Below are 16,113 nucleotides of genomic sequence, written 5' to 3' on the forward strand. Positions count from 1 at the left end.
TGATTTAAAGGGCCAGCACAGGTGTGGTCCTCCTGAACTCCTCCCAGGGAGTTGACTTCAGCCCTAAAAAAGGGCTCTTCAGCCAGTCCTTCCTCACCTTGGCAAGGAGCTAGTCCTCCTGGGAGCTTCTCCTCCCTTGGACTTCACTGCGTCCTGTTCTTCCTTGGCTCCGCTGTTCCAGTCCTGATGTCTCCATCTAGTCCCAGGTCCTGAGTACCTGTGCCTCCGGAGATTCCTTGCTTTTACCTGATCCGAGATTCCGGCTCCAAGTTCCGTGGTTTTAAAGACTATTCCTGTTCCTGCTCGAGAATCCAAGGGGTAACTTGTCCTGACCTCTGTCCACATCCAGAGCGTGCCTGCTCCTCTCGTGGTCCGTGACTAGCCATCCAGCTGAGTAGGGCGCGCAGAGGACAGTGTGGTCCGTGACCAGCCTACGGGCTGCTTAGGGCACCTGAGGGACCTTGCTCGCCTTGTCTCATCCCTATGTTCCAAGCTCCACGTCTTGTCTTCAGAGTTCTAAGCTCCAGTCCCAGACTAGGTTTAGTCTTGCCGCAAGGGCACACATCCCTCGCCCCGCTCTGGGGAGTGCCCCCTAGTGCTCCTTTCCACCGCAGCGCAACAGTAAGGGTACCTTGCCGAAGACTTTTCTTGTCCCTTAGAGAGGGACTGGACTGTCACATTCTGTTTTTTTATTTGAGCAACAGTTTCTTTACGCTTATTTCCGAAAAGGTGATCATCTAGACTTGGGACGTCTGCCAACTTTTCATGGACATCATCACATAGATTACTGGCTCACAATCAAGCCATACAGCATGCTCCGATGGATTCTTGTCAAGGTGTGAACTGTGGTATCAAACGCATTGTAGATGGATCAAAATAGATGGCATATTGCACTCTTCTGTGTCTAAGTGTTGATGAGGGTATTCACTCCGCCTTCACTGGCTAGAAGAAAAGGTTTCAGTGCTTAATGCACAAATTTGAGCTCACCAGTTCTAATTCAATACTTACATGCGTGTACGCCAACTGTAAAACCATGAATATAGGTTTGCAAAAATCTATTCCAGTATTTTATAACCTGCACTATATATGATATACACAAGTTATAAAATATGTGAAAATGTACCCTGAAACATGCACGGGCATGCAAAAAGAATACATATTGCACTTAGCTGGACAAATTTGATTTTATCCAGCTAAGTTCCAATTTATCCAACTAATACTTAGCCAGATAAACTTTAAAAGCACTATTTATCTAGCTAAATCAGATAGCTGGATATGTCTGAAAAGTGCTATTTATACAGATAAGTGAGTTGGACAGATAAGTAAGAGAGCTATTTATCAACATAAGTAACTCTATTTGAGAGACTTACCTGCACTTTCAGACTTTTCTGACATAACCAGAGAAGTAGCGCTTAAGACTTACCTGGCTAAGTAGCCACTACTTATCCAGACAAATTACGATTTATCTAGCTAAGCAGCAAGCAACTGCTATACTAGCATATTTTTACATCTAACAAAAATATACATGTAGAGATTCTACCTGGGTAATTTACATGCATTTACCCCCTCCCCCAAATTGGGTTTTACACATATAAGTCACGAGATTTTCTAACATGAGCATGACAATGACATTTCCAGGTTTTACCAATTAGTTTACCAGTGTGCCCAGTCCATCGAGACCCTCCTGGCTTTTCAGTCTAAAAAGCCTCCCCCATTTCACCCAGACCCCACACTTCACTTTTAATACATTTATAATAACTTACTCCAAATGTAAAGCAGGTTTGAATAAACGGGAGTACATGCATATAAAATAGCAAATTACATGGGTAAATGTTAGCCTAGAATACCCTGGCCCACCTTTTTACATGCACAATTTTACTCATGGCCCTTAAGTTTATGAAATAGCATATACGCAAAATTTATGCTGTTTACATGCATACATGCTAATTTTTTTTTTTAATTCTCAATTGCATTTCAGAAAAAACTTGAAAAGAAACCACACAGATGTTTACACAGTATATGCTTATTTTTATGCACCTAAGTCTTGAAAATTCATGTTTAATTTTTTAGCTTGCAATAGGACAATCATCAATTGCCTTCAACTCCAATGGAAGCAAATTCCAGAAACACCTCACACTACTCCTGAAAAATCCCTGAATCTGGTTTTAACTAAGTTTTGGGTTGTTTTTTTTTTTTAACAAAGGGAACAGCCAGATTTATTGCATTACTCAACTAAAGTGACTAAGAGGGCAGATACTTGATGATCTTCTCCCCGAGATGAACTGGGCCTATACTGTGGAAGGCCTGCAATGCTAAACAAAGAATTTTAAAATTTAATATATGTGAAGCCAATGCAGAACGGGTGAAACATTATTCTACCTTGCACTTCATGTCACTATAATGGCAGCTGCGTTCTGCTTGGCCTGCAGCCTGGCAATTGTGTTTTTCGGTAGACCAACTTGGAGATGCAGCAGTCTAAATGGCTAGATCTAAGTAGCTTGCCTGACCTGCTTACGTTCTCTTAGTGGTGCAGTTAGCATTCATACTATTGTTCTTCTACTCTGTGCATTTCCATAAATGCAAGGAACAGATAAGCTCACGCTAGAATGGACCAAAATCCACCTTGCACTAATCTGTCTTGATCAGCCCATTTAAAAGTCAATACGCCTGATGAAAGTGGCAACCTAGCATTCTTATCCCATTTAAAAGAACATTAAAAGAACAGTCAGGAATGCACATGGGAATAACCTTCATTTTCTAAGAGGAAGAAATGTACCTTTCAACAAAATATCACAGCATCTGGTAAAGAAACCATAATAATGTAATCTTAAACTTACAAGGTGCTCTTAAAAAGAGCATTAAGCAGAATACATTACACTCAGTATTTAAATTGAATAGTCTCAGTGTCTACAAACACTGCACAACTGTGCACAGATTTCAATAGCCTTGCTCTCTAATTTGCTGTTCCCAGAATTTCAAAAAAGATTAAAGCTAACTTCTTTCAGATAACAGCCAGCCGTATGCATTTGCAAAACTGGATACATACATATTTTCCAGAACTGCACATTTTCACTTGTTCTTTTGCACTAACAAAAAAATAATAATCATGATTATGAGTACACTATTGTCAGAAAATTCTGTAATGGAAACACAGCTGACCACACTAAATCTGTCTGAACCATAATGTGATACTATGAGACCCATGTACTGATCTGCATTATAAATCTGTTATGCCAGTTCTATTTATTTATTTTGATTTAACGTGCTATGTACTAAGACCAAAAGAAGCTGAATACAGCTGTGCTAAAATGGCCACCTTAAAGTGAGTACAGCCAGTGTTGGCTGCACCCTGCAATTCTGATCTAACTGGCCCAAGTTAAAAGGGACAATTAGCATAACGAAGCAAATCCCCATGGCAGGAAATTGCCCCCAGTCCTCAACCCCTGACAGAGAATCTCCCTTAAATACCCCCCCGCCCCCAAGACAAGACCCAGCTTCCTATGTTTAACATGCATGCTGATGTAACAGGATGACAAGTTCTACCACCTGTAGCTGTGTTTGCACCTCAGTGGAATGGCAATTGTGACCTCAACAGGTCATTCTGCCAGCAGAGTCAGAGGTCTCCATTCAGACCCTGCCCCTGTGTGTGAGGTCAGTGTACTGTACCACTCCCCATTGGGAGGAATTTGAGATTTAACAGAACTCTTATGCCCATGTTACACAAGGAGAGTTGAGAATCAGCCTTTGTTTAGGCCTGAAGGAGAAGTCTCTCCTCATGGAAGGCACTTGAGGCGCCTTATCATGCCACAGGGACGGACGGGCTGGAGTGCAGTAAGAGGAGGATTCTAAGTTCTGGAGTCCTGCTGGTATTAGGAGTCATCTCTCCATAGAGAGACACCATAGCTCCTTCCCCTGCCAAAAGAAGGCTCAAAGAAGTGGAGGAGGAGAAGGATTCCAGGACAGGCGCTCAGAAGATGGCGAGAAGAGGATCCTAAGAGCTGGGGACGAATATACTAGGAAGTGTCAGAGGAAGGACAATCTAATCTGAGAAAATCTGCCAGAGTAAAGTTGGGAGTCCCAAGGAGAAAAGGATTTCCCTGGAAAGCCTGGTGGACCAGTATACTGGGAGGCACCATAGGAAGGGTAGTTGGCCGGGAAAGATTACCCGAGTCAGAGGTTGATTCTGCTAAAATGTGAGAAAAAGAAAAGTGAGAACAAGAGATAAAGACCTTGATTGCAGCTACCCAACAGGTACTGGGAGGCCCAGAGTAGAAGGGGTATCTGTCCCACAGATCTAGCCTGTTTTGGGGAAGAAGTGTAAATAAGTGAAAGTGTTTATTTTTGGTGACTTTTTTCGACTGAGTTACAGTGTGAACACTATTTAGAAATGCATTTTTGGACTTTGGACTTTCCCTGCCATCAGTCAGAAAAGATTTTTATTTTGAACACCACAGCTGGTATAAACATGATCTTTTTGGAATGCTTGACTTAGGTGCAGGAAGAGCCCTCCCCGCCCTCCATCAGTACATAATCCTAAAGGCCTTGAAAACTTGATTTCCACCCCCTGTGCGGGAACCTGGGGACATTCATGGGGCTTTGCATGGCCCATGACCCTCCTCAAAACAGGACAGGAGCTAAAACAATGGTGCTTAAGATGGAGCTCACAGGGTTTTGTGGGATTTTGGGGAGTCCTGGCAATGTCCTCCCTACCTGGGGAGGGCACGCGAAGATTTCAGCCAAATCCAACAAAGTGTTGTGGAGATCGGGATATCTGAGATGGCTGCTGCCATTTTAGTGCCAAGGTTTAACTCACCAAATCTGCCCGCCTGCAAGAAGCATTCTGGGAAGGATGCCAGATTAATGTGCCACATCATCTTGGAGTAGCCCTAGCTGAGCCATGCGACATCAGCAAAGGGCATAAAAGTGACGGAAGCGTATGTACCAATGCAGTGCATGCAAGGAGAGAGAGAGCAATGAGCTACACATGGCAGACAGCGTAGAGGAGCCAATGCCTGGTATCGCAGGGCACAGAGCACAAGACAGCAGTTCAACAACAGTGCCACTGGTTCAAAGGAATCTGGGGAGATAAGCATACGGAAAAGTCAGCCCCAAGGAAGAGCCATCCACATTCCCCACTGGACGACCTTACTGCCCGCAGCTCCAGCTTGGATGGAATGGACACTTTGTGCCTGCCCTATCATGCTTTGCAGGAACTTGGCCTGACTCCATTGAGATCTAAGGGATGCCAGGCCCCACTTATGTACCAGCTCCTGTACAAAGTGGAAGGGAACCTAGAAGTGTGGAAATGAGTCCCTCAGGGCCAGTCGAACCGGTTGAGACCAGACATCGTGAAGGCCTAGCTGAGACTAGTGATGTGATAGCTGGCATGCAAGTTTTCAGTGATATCTGCCACTGATGTAGCCAGAGTCGATGGAAGCCCCTGCACCTGGTGTCGCTATCACAGGTGAGACATTGGGGGTAGATATGTTACAGCTGTAAATCACCCATGATGAATTGTTAGAAGACCTAGAAGAGGAGAGGACTGCAGAACTGTTGTACAGATTCAGGTGGCTGAGTTAGCTGAGATGAACACCATGGCTGACTATGCTAGCTACCAAGTCTACTGTAACAGCAGACAGGGATCCTGATCCTTTCGATTTTGAGGTGTGAGTCCAGATAGAGAGATTATGAGTTTGACAGAAGCCTCAATGATGCAAGGCTATGTCCAGGTGAGTTTGGATGAAGATATCCTGGTGATGAGATGAGACTGTGCACTGTCCTGAGCCAGGAGACCCTCAGGAGTTTGAGCCTGCCTGTGGAAGCCGAGGAACTGTTTTTGCATGTCCAGGATCCTGGATATTATGAAGTATGCCTAGTTCCAGATCCCAAAACTCTTAGGAAGGGGGAAATAGAATGCAAGGCTTCTCCATGGACCGTTGGATGAAATATAAAATGATTTTCTGACCAGCCACCCAACCACAACAGGATCCTTATTCTGGGGAGGAGACAGAAGAACCATTCAGGGGCAAATGCAAAAGACTGAACTAAAGAACTTGCCTATTTGTTGTCCTTTGTTTATCTGTATTCTTTTACAGGAGCCCTGTTGACTTCTGGAAGTTCCTCTCGAGGTGGTTGTTTTTAGAGCTGACCCAATGGAATATTATCAGGTTCCCTGTGGCACAAGAGTGCCAATGCAATCCTGAAATTAGCATCTAGTTGTTTGGGAGTATGGGCAATAAGAAATCTGGATGACTTTCACAAGAAGGAAGGCAGAAGAACAGAATATTATCGCTCATCAGATCAAAGACTAGTTATTTGGTTAAAGACTGATTGATATATATTTGAGATGTAGGTTGATTAAGAAAAAAAAAAAAAAAAGAGGGAAAAAAAACTGAAAATCTTGAACAAATTCAAAACCTAGAAATTTTGAAAAATGCATAAAATAAACTCCATTTCTATAAAGATTCTCAAAATTAATAAAAACTGTTGTTCCTGCACTGTTCTGTTAAATTTGTATTTTTCATGTGTCTGTTGATTAATCTGGATTTTGTGTTTCAGACTGCCTGGCTCCCTATGTGAGTGTGCTGGTGTTTACTAACCTGGAAATTTCTTTACAGGATTTGGTGTATAATCTCCAAAAGTCATAGAAGGTCACAACCTGTGCAGACATTTATTTATTTATTTGAGTCTTTTCTATACCGGCATTCGCGAAGGGAATCGCATCATGCCGGTTTACAAATAACAAGGAGTGAACAACAATAAAGTGATAAAAAACATTAACAAGTGCTAAAAGAAGGGAAAATTGGAGTTACAATAAAACAGGGACATATTTCAACTTGGAACAGAAGAAAAGGAGATAGTAATTTAACAGTGAAGAATAACTGGGAAAGCCTGCCAGTTTAAAAGGGATTGACATGTAATTAATGACTATTTGATGTTATTGAGGTGGACCATCATGGGATGTTGCTACTGACATGCGATCTTTCTATGGTATTGAAAGCATGTGTCATTATTTGCATTATACCCCTAACGCTTTGAACTGTGGGGGAGGGGGGCATGTAACAGGATGTCAAAAGCTACCCCTGTAGGTAATTTACTATTCATCCATCATGCAGAATGTGACTTCAGCTGGTCAGAGTGCCCTCAGTAAGTCTGGGATCTCAACGTACTCTGCCCATTGGTGAGGTCAGAGCAGTGTCAGTGTGTTGAGAAGGAGTACCACTCCCCATTGGGTGGTGTGAAGTAATGGTAAAAAAAACCCTTCTCCCGGCTGGAAGCAGGGAGTCGTCTTGGGTGGATTACTGAGAGCTGAGAAGTGAGGATTCCAAGTTGTGAAGTCCTGGTAGTCTGAGCCCTCTTCCACTGAGGGACTCATTAGGACCTGTCTCCAACTGAGAAGGTCCCAAGAGGTGCGAGCTGAAGGAGAAGAATGCCAAAGTGGAGTGTCTAGGAGTCCAAAGAGAGAGAGGTGGATCGGTGTACTGGCAGGTGCCAGGGGAAAGGGCGGCCTGCTTGGGAAGGCCACTAGACTCAAAGACTGATTCATCTACCATCAGCCCACAACTCCATTGAGAGATCAGTGAAAGAGCAATACGATTGCAGAGGGAGGATTACAGCTACCAAACTGGTACTGGAAGAACCCAGGGAGGAAAAGGGTAGCTTCCCAGAAGAGATGACCTGTTTGAGGGAGAATAGGAAAGAGACTGATTTTTGTTTTTGCGCTGTGGACTTTTGAACTTTGTGTTTTGCCACCAGTTTTATCAGTAAAGTTTTTCACTGAACTACAGTGCTGGACTGAGGAGTGATTTTTGGTGTGCAAAAGATCCCCCAGTGAAAAACTCCCTGTGCACAAACCCCAGGGGCCTTACATGGTCCAAGGCACTCCCTATATGCCCCCCTCCCCAGGCCAAAAACGGGACAGAGGCTACACTAATACAAAGTTAGAATGTAGGCCCCTGTGTAATTGTGACAAGTCACCGCTTATGTCCGCATTGAGTACTTGTCAGATCACCATAAAATAGCCTAGCCAAGGACTTGCAGCAAATGGTGTCTTTATTTTCCTTCAATCTCTGTTCTTTCATAGATAAAAGCACAATTCCACATCCCTGAAACATCACTCCGAACATGTACAGCAAGCATTTAAACACAGGCTGGCAAAGACTCTGTGGCAACCAAAACAGCCTTCTCCTCTTTCCCCGACACAATGCTAGCCTCAAGCCAAAAAAGTTCTCCAGTCCATGGATATCCTCACCTAGAGTGATAGCTCTTGGCATGCCACAGTCCAGCTCCAACCAGCCCTTGGCTTCTCTGGCTGCTCTCCACCTCCTAACAGTCTCTGCTCTACAGGCTCCCCCCTCAAAAGACAGCCTGCTCTTGCTAAGCAAATCCATCACCTGGAGTCCCCCAATTAATATCATGACTCCTCTGCCATCAGCTCCTTAACTCCTCACTTTAAGTTAAGTCTCCCTAAGGCTACAAATTCCCAGTAGCCTCCTGTTCTCTGCTCTGCTCTCTTAAAGCAACATTACTTCTTTTTCTGCTTCTCTTCTTCCTCTGGGATTTTCTGTACAGCATCTTCTGTGGTCTCAGTACTTGCTCCCCATGTCTAGATTGTTCCTGGCTCTGTGAGAAACTTGCCTCATCACAGTAATGAGTTCATAGAATTATCACCATCTCTCCTCCAAACTGGGATGGAGGAGTATCACTACTCATTAGTTCCAGCAGTAATCCTGCACTAACAGAATAAGGAAATGCAGCCCTAAACAGAGTCCTTCAGGCTGAGAAAGGAGATCAATAGCTTCACAGAGTCCCCCTTATCATAGCTGGAAATGATCACTCTGCTCCAGTGCAAGAACGTGAATGAAGAGTATTTTCACTCTTCACATACTTCCTACCATCAAGCTGCATAGTGCAGCCTTATTGACAGAAGAGATCAGAGCAGGTGGTGCAGGCTAAAAACGTCTCCAATATTCACTGGCTTCCCAGCATCAGGATGAGCATAACCCTGCTTTACCAAGGCATTGCAAACAGCTTGCTCTCTGTTAAAATAGCTACCACTGCTGTGTGCCTCTCGGCTACAGAACAGTCTGAATTAGGCGTCAGTGAATCCAAGGTACAGGCTTGCAGCTCTTACCATCAGCAGGCCAATTATATAGAACAGGGATATGTTTATCCAGCAAAGTGTACTCTGAGGAACGGACCAATGTGGTCTTGACAGCTCATGCACACCACCCTTCTAATACTGGTCTAATAGGTATCAGCGCCTGCAAAGAATTCTGGAGCAAGCAAATATTTGTAAAATTAAATAGACCCAAGGCAAGTTAAGTACACTAACATTTCATTGCAACCCCCCTCATCAGACCCAAACTGCAGAAAGTTCCTTTTCCAGGTGTGCTACAGAGACTGTATGCTAGGGTGAACAGCTGCATGGTTTGAACATCCTTAACTGACCACCATATGATACTGAAAGGCTTAGGAAGAGACCTCCCCTGATTCCAGCGTCCTGGCATCTGGGTAGTCACTCAGTCAATGCCTCTGGAGAGAGGGAAGGTGACAAAAGTAAGAAAACAATACTAAAGACCAAGGGCCTGATATGTCAAACCATACCCCAAGGCCATTCTGTGCCTACGGGAAAACAAGATTCAGAGTGTATTGGTGAGTATTAAGGATATGGATTTTCCATGAAAAATAGTCCACAGGAAAGCTTAACAAAACACACAACAATCTTTCAACACTTCTAACAATTACAAGTACATACACAGTAGAAGTCAATATTCAGTAAGCCGGCGAACAGACAAGTTATCAGACTAAATTTAGCCAGATAACTTGTGGTGGATAGTCAGTGGAATAAAAATCCTGCTAAATATTCCCAAATAAAGTTATCTGGCTGAGGGCAGCTGGAGAACATTTATTTTAAACCAGCTACATACAAAAGTATAACTCACATTATGACGGACTCCCTTTATCCACCAAATGCTGCAGCCCATTTACTATCCAATACCAAAATTTGCGAACATATTTCCCCTATCCTATTCAATCTACACTGGTTACCGGTCAAACGGCAGATAAAATATAAAATTCTATTATACACGTCATCCATAACAATAGCAACGACTGGTTATCGGCTAGCCTTCATTGGTACACCCCCTCCTAGAAAGCTAAGGTCAAGGAATCCATTCTTATTGCAAATTCCTTCACCGAGGCTAACAAGATTCATTACAACTCGTGAACGGGCATTTTCCATCGCAGGTCCGATCCTCTGGAATTCAATTACCATTTACATTGAGAACTTTGAGCAGCCCAAAAGAATTCAAAAAAGCCTTAACACACTACTTATTTAATCAGGCTTTTGCAGACCTATGCGATCCAATGTATATAATATTCCTTTTTTGTTAATTTTTTATGCCACTCTATTTGTTTTTATTTCATTGTATCTAATATTTTATGTCTATTTTTAGTAATTTGTCTTAATCGTTTCTATGTTTGTTTGTGATATTTAATTATGAATGTTTCGTTGTAACTCACCCCGACCTTGGTGGGCGCGGGATATAAATAAATAAATAATAGTAAAAAGAGTCACTTCATATCCTTATAAGCAACAGGCAGAAATGTCTTAGTTTATCGTCTGTACTGATTTATGCCACTGAACTAGATAAAAAGCTAAACCTGGTCCTTGCTGGTCACTTCACAGGAAGCCTCCTGGTAAAAGAACCCAATGAAAAAACTATCCTCAAGCTGGTGATAAAATATATTTAGACTTACATGCAAACATCACTGTTTTATATACAATATATATTTACAATTGTTAAGTGCTTCCTGGTTTGGTTTTATTGTAAAGAAAGAGCCTCAACAATGAAGAGTGCAGATGTTAAAAAAGACAGCAGTTTAAATTCAGGGTTTCAATGAAGCACCTTCCACTCCCCCCCCCCCCGAAGGTATTGTGATGTCTCTGCCAGCAGGAAGTATGGCGTTAAGGGCCATTGTGAGCAGGTGACACTAACAGCAGGGCAATGATGGCCATTCTCACCTGTGTAAACGCCAAGGTACACCAGTGAAAAACTCAGCTCCAACCCCAGCACGCCCAGCATTAGGTAGAGATACAGGTCCCAGAAGTCAGGAAAGGAATGCTCTATCGACAGGATCAGGAGCAGGGATGCACTGCCTGACAAAGAAAAAAACACAGGAAAAAAGCATTTTAGCCCATCTGCAGCATCTGGAGAGTCACAACTTGACACAATAAGCCAGGATTCTTGCCCAAGACACATCCTTCTCACGGTTACACACGCATGAAAGGCGAAGTTTCCCAGCCAGCCAAGGACAGAAGAATTCCCAGCCATAGTAACTGATAAAATCCTCTTAAAACCTACGAGTCAGACATAATATGGAACTGGCTATCTCAAGGTGTTTAGCCTTAGACACAAAGCACAGAAACCGCACCCCCACCCCTACCCAGAGGATAAGGTATAGACAAGTTATATGGTGTACCTTCAAAGAAAGATTACATGTTTCACCTTGCATACAATTCATTAAAAGACAAAAAAAAAAAATGAAAGCAATAGAACAAAATGTTGGAACATGTGGCTTCATGAAATTTTTTAAAAAAGGCCTTCTTTGCATTTTAAGCAAGCTCCTGGTACCTAGAAAAGATTTTTATTTTTTTCAAATTCTAGTCTGACTTTCCAATTAATACCTAGCAGGTCGATCCAGTAAGGCCGCGGTAGAAACAGTGCGGTAGTATCAGGTAGTGTCAGGCGCACCCTTCCTCCCCGCACGCACAGTTCTCTTCACTAACTCCCCGATACTCTCCTCTAATCGCATGCAAATGCATGCCGCGGCTTTAAAGCGGTAGGGAAGGGTTATGCCCGCGTAACCCATTTTACTGTATAGGCGCTTAATACAGCGCCTATACATTAACCTGGGTGCGCTGGTACCTGTCATTTCAAATGACATTTGAAATGACAGGCACCAGGAAGTGTAAAAATCAAAATTTTTAAATACCTGTCGGAGGGCCGCGTGGGTCCAGGCGGCCGGCGGGATCCGGGGGGGCCGGTGGTCGAGTGTTAAATCTAGGCCGCGGGCGGGTGGGCGCCTGTTCCGGGCGGCGGGGGGGGGGGGGGGGCGGCGGGTGGACGCACGTTAGTTTCAGACGGCCGCGTGGGTACAGGCGGCCGGCGGCGGCGGGAGCCGGGTGGTCGCGTGTTAAATCTAGGCCGCGGGCGGGTGGGTGCCTGTTCCAGGCAGCGGCGGCGGGGGGGACACGTGTTAGTTCGAGACGGCCGGCGGGTGGTCGCGTGTTAAATCTAGGCCGGGTCCGCACAGGCGCGCATTCATTCATCCAGGCGGAGGAGCCGGTGGCGAAAGCAGCCGGCTCCTCCGCCTGGATGAATGAATTCATTCACTGCCGGTGGGGGCTGCCTCTCCGGCAGCCCCCACCGGCAGTGAATGAATGAATGCGCGCCTGTGCGACCCCTGCGATTCGGCGCTCAAGGCAGTCACATGCCGTGACGTCACGCCGTGAGCGCCGAATCGCAGGGGTCACACAGGCGCGCATTCATTCACTGCCGGTGGGGGCTGCCGGGCAGCCCCCACCGGCAGTAAATGAATGCGCGCCTGTGCGGACCCGGCCTAGATTTAACACGCGACCGCCTCGAACTAACGCGTGTCCCCCCGCCGCCGCTGCCTGGAACAGGCGCCCACCCGCCCGCGGCCTAGATTTAACACGCGACCACCCGGCTCCCGCCACCGCCGGCCGCCTGGAACCACGCGGCCCTCCGACAGGTATTTAAAATTTTTTATTTTTTCTTCTGACAGGTTTTATGTGTCCCACATCATTACATTTTCTCGATCATCTCTGTATCGCTTTTTTTTAAAATTGTGTTTTATTGTTTTTGAGTATCTTAAGCGGTGTCGATGGATTTGTTACTAGACTCACAGTCCTAACTCCTACTAGGGGGAGGCGGTAAACTAACACGTTACGGCCGCGGCAAAACAGTGCGTTACTAATGAGAGAACCTGAGTGCCCGTTACGGTATCGGAGGGGAATAGCTAATTCCTTCATTATACAGCTAATTCGTTCATTTACATGCCGGGTGCGGGAAGGGTTACGCGTCTGTTTTAAGAAGCGCTACGGACGCTACGGACGCGCAAAACTGGAGACTGTATCGCTGGTTTGCCTTACGCGTCCGAATTGTGCGCAGCGAGCTCGTTACAGACGAGAAATCTTCAACTGAACTTTACTGGATCGACCTGTAGGTTTGTTGAGTTTGTTCCCCGCCTTGAACATTGGAAAGCCAGGCTATAAATATTTTAAATAATAGCTTAAAGTATTAGTAATATTCAGGTACACTAAGCCCCTGTCCTAAAATGCTTACAGTCTAGTGGGCCGATGTAATACCGTGTGCTGTGGGCAGTACACGGCTCGACACGTGTCCATAACCCCCGATGTAAAACTGAGATTAGCGCGTCCAATCGCACATGTAACTAAGAGCTCTCATCACATGTAAATTCATGTTGATGAAGCTATTAGCTATTTCCCCCAATGCAAAAAAAAATATGTGCACCCGATGTGGCGATATTAAGTTGGAGGAACTGAAAAATTAGAACTGTCAAAAAAAAAAAAAAAGTGCACCAGTGGTCAGGTTAGTGCACAGGTTAGGAAAACAGAAGCTTGCAAAACTGAGTGTCCGTTTTCCTAACCCGCTGACAGCCACCTCTCCTGGGCACCTGCTGCCGAGGAGGCACTAGGGGCGCACAATTTCCCCAGCATCTCCTTTTTCCTGCGGCAGCCCATTTGCATATTGCATCGAGAGCCGAACAGAGAGGTCAATAAGCGCACGTTAGAAGAGCGGGTGCTCAATCATGAGCGCCGTTTTCCACGTGCCGATATTGCATCAGCCTATAAGTGAGTTTTGGAGGCAACAGGAGATAAAGTGACTTGCCCAGGGAGTGTCAGTTGGGGGTGGATTTAGATTATGGTTTCCCTGGCTCTCATCTCACTGCTCTAACCACCTCCTGAAGGAGAAGAGAAAAAAGTTTTCCATTTGTCATATACCTGACAAAGAAAGATGTATATAATAGTTTACTGCTTCCAGGAAGAATATAATCTTTTTCAGTTGAAAATACTATGCAATAGCAGGGTTATCCTAACGCACATTTTTCAATTGACATTCTTGATTTTTCACAAGATTCAGGGGATATAAATTCTCTCCCCTCCCCTTCATGTTTAAATCTGTAGTCTTGCACTTGCTTTTCAAGGAGATGCTTGTACAATCTACCTGCACAGTTTCACCATTAAAAAGAAAACAATTAGACTACTCTTTTTAACACGAATGTGTTTCACGCAGCGGCATTAAATGTGGTGCGTGTGTGTATATGAGGGTATCTAAAGCATTAAAAAAAAAAAAAAGTCTGAGCGGATTTTGCAGGCTGATGCAGAAAGATGCATTCAGCCAAAGGTGCCTTTCTGCCTGCAGTCTAACACACATTTGCTGTGTGCAAAATTTACTGCTAATGCAGCAAGGAATTTTGCATGCAGAAAATGTGCATCCCTAAACTGGAGTTCTGCTTAGCATCCTTGCATGGAAATCCCATGCAAATGAGAGCATTATGCAGTATTCCCTGATACAGAGACACCTCATCTGGCCTGTGCACTATTTTTAGCGCTGGAAACTTAACTCCTGGGTTAAACTTGGAGTTAAGTTTCCAGTGCTACTTAAAAAAAAAAAAAAGGTTTAAAAAGGGGGAAAAAAAAATAAAATCAGGAACACCGAGTAAGTGTTGGCAGCTGCTGCTGCTTAACCAGATAAGTACAGATTTAAACAGCTATCTGGTGCAATTCACTACTACTTAGCCAGATAAGTACTGACATTTTAAAGTTTAGGGGCAGTTTTTAATTCCTGGTGCATTTGCTCCTTACTGCAACAGAAGTTAAAAAAATATATTTAAGGTGAACATTAAAATCATATGCTGAAATCAAGTGCACAGTGTTTTAACACTCAGCTACCTGCATCAGCCTGTCAAAGTGCTATTTAAAGTTTGTAATAATAAAAAAGGTCTCATGCATGGCAATGCAGAATTCTAACACTGATGCTTCATTATAAAGCTGTAAGTAAAAGAACATTTTACCTTTAGAATCTTGTTCCCCTCCTCCCCAAAGTCATTCCAGGAGCATTTCATTACTGCACAGAGAAGCAAATTACTGTTTGAAGCACGTTCTGCTCAGAAGAATTTCTTGACCTGCTACTAAAAGAGCTGCCAACAGACCATTTTCTTAGAGAGGGTGACACTTGACTTTTTCTGGGTTTTGCACTTACATCCTACTGCACTATGGGATTTGTAGTCCCACCTCTTCCATTTGAAGACTGACACACAAGGACCAAAGAACGCATTCGGAAGTGTGTCAGAAAAAAAAAAAAAAAAAATCTATCGCTAAGCCTGAAAACTCTCTCTGAAAAAGCACGTCCCTTGGTGTTCTTATGAAAGGGACATTCTATCATATTACATACCAGCAACATCTGAATTTGCCTGGTCTTTTGTACATATCGGGCAAGCCCATTCTTATCCTTAGAGTGCCGCCTAGTGGTGAGATCAGTGTATGATCTTCCCTAACATCAGTGCTATAGGCCGAAAGCTCTTGGATAACTTCCCTTTATCTCACATACCAAAGGGCTCATAATCTACCGATTTCACATTCTCATTCGTTATGGTTCTGACATGTAAAAAAGAGGCCCTACCTTGTTTCACACAAGTACATCCTCAGGACTACACAGCACTTTCCTCATCAAACCTACGGAGGGGGGCGTGGGAGGGAGGGATGCGGAACAGAAATAGATTTCAGTTTAAAGTCCATTAATCTAATACAGTCCTAACACACTGCATTATCACCAATCAAATCTTTCTACTACATGAAAGAAAATGGCAACAAGTTAAATTAAAAAATAATAATAAATCGGAAAAGAGTGTAAGTATGCCCTCCATACACAGCTATAACATGTTGGTGACATCATCTGACAGCACTGACGCAGAACCAGCTCTCTGAGCTCAGTACAGAGCCCCTAGTTTCCCGCAGCAGATCTTTCAAGATTCTGCGGCAAGAGTTAGCAAATTCTGTGGCGG

The 16,113-nt window shown here is 44.1% G+C and overlaps 1 protein-coding gene across 4 annotated transcripts in view; it reads right to left on the minus strand.

The window, feature by feature from the left end:
* The window catches only part of TMEM192 (transmembrane protein 192), a 126,907-nt gene that overhangs the window by 72,676 nt on the left and 38,118 nt on the right, over positions 1-16,113 (minus strand). For all 4 annotated transcript variants that reach the window (XR_003859228.1, XM_029620033.1, XM_029619947.1 and 1 more), the window contains exon 4: positions 11,027-11,161. Coding sequence is in view for 3 of the 4 variants with exons in the window: in XM_029620033.1 (XP_029475893.1) it covers positions 11,027-11,161 (135 nt within the window). In the remaining variant the exon portion in view is untranslated. The remainder of the gene's footprint in view (positions 1-11,026; positions 11,162-16,113) is intronic.

The sequence above is a fragment of the Rhinatrema bivittatum genome, chromosome 1 (assembly GCF_901001135.1).
Source record: "Rhinatrema bivittatum chromosome 1, aRhiBiv1.1, whole genome shotgun sequence".
In the NCBI taxonomy this organism is placed as follows: Eukaryota; Metazoa; Chordata; class Amphibia; order Gymnophiona; family Rhinatrematidae; genus Rhinatrema; species Rhinatrema bivittatum.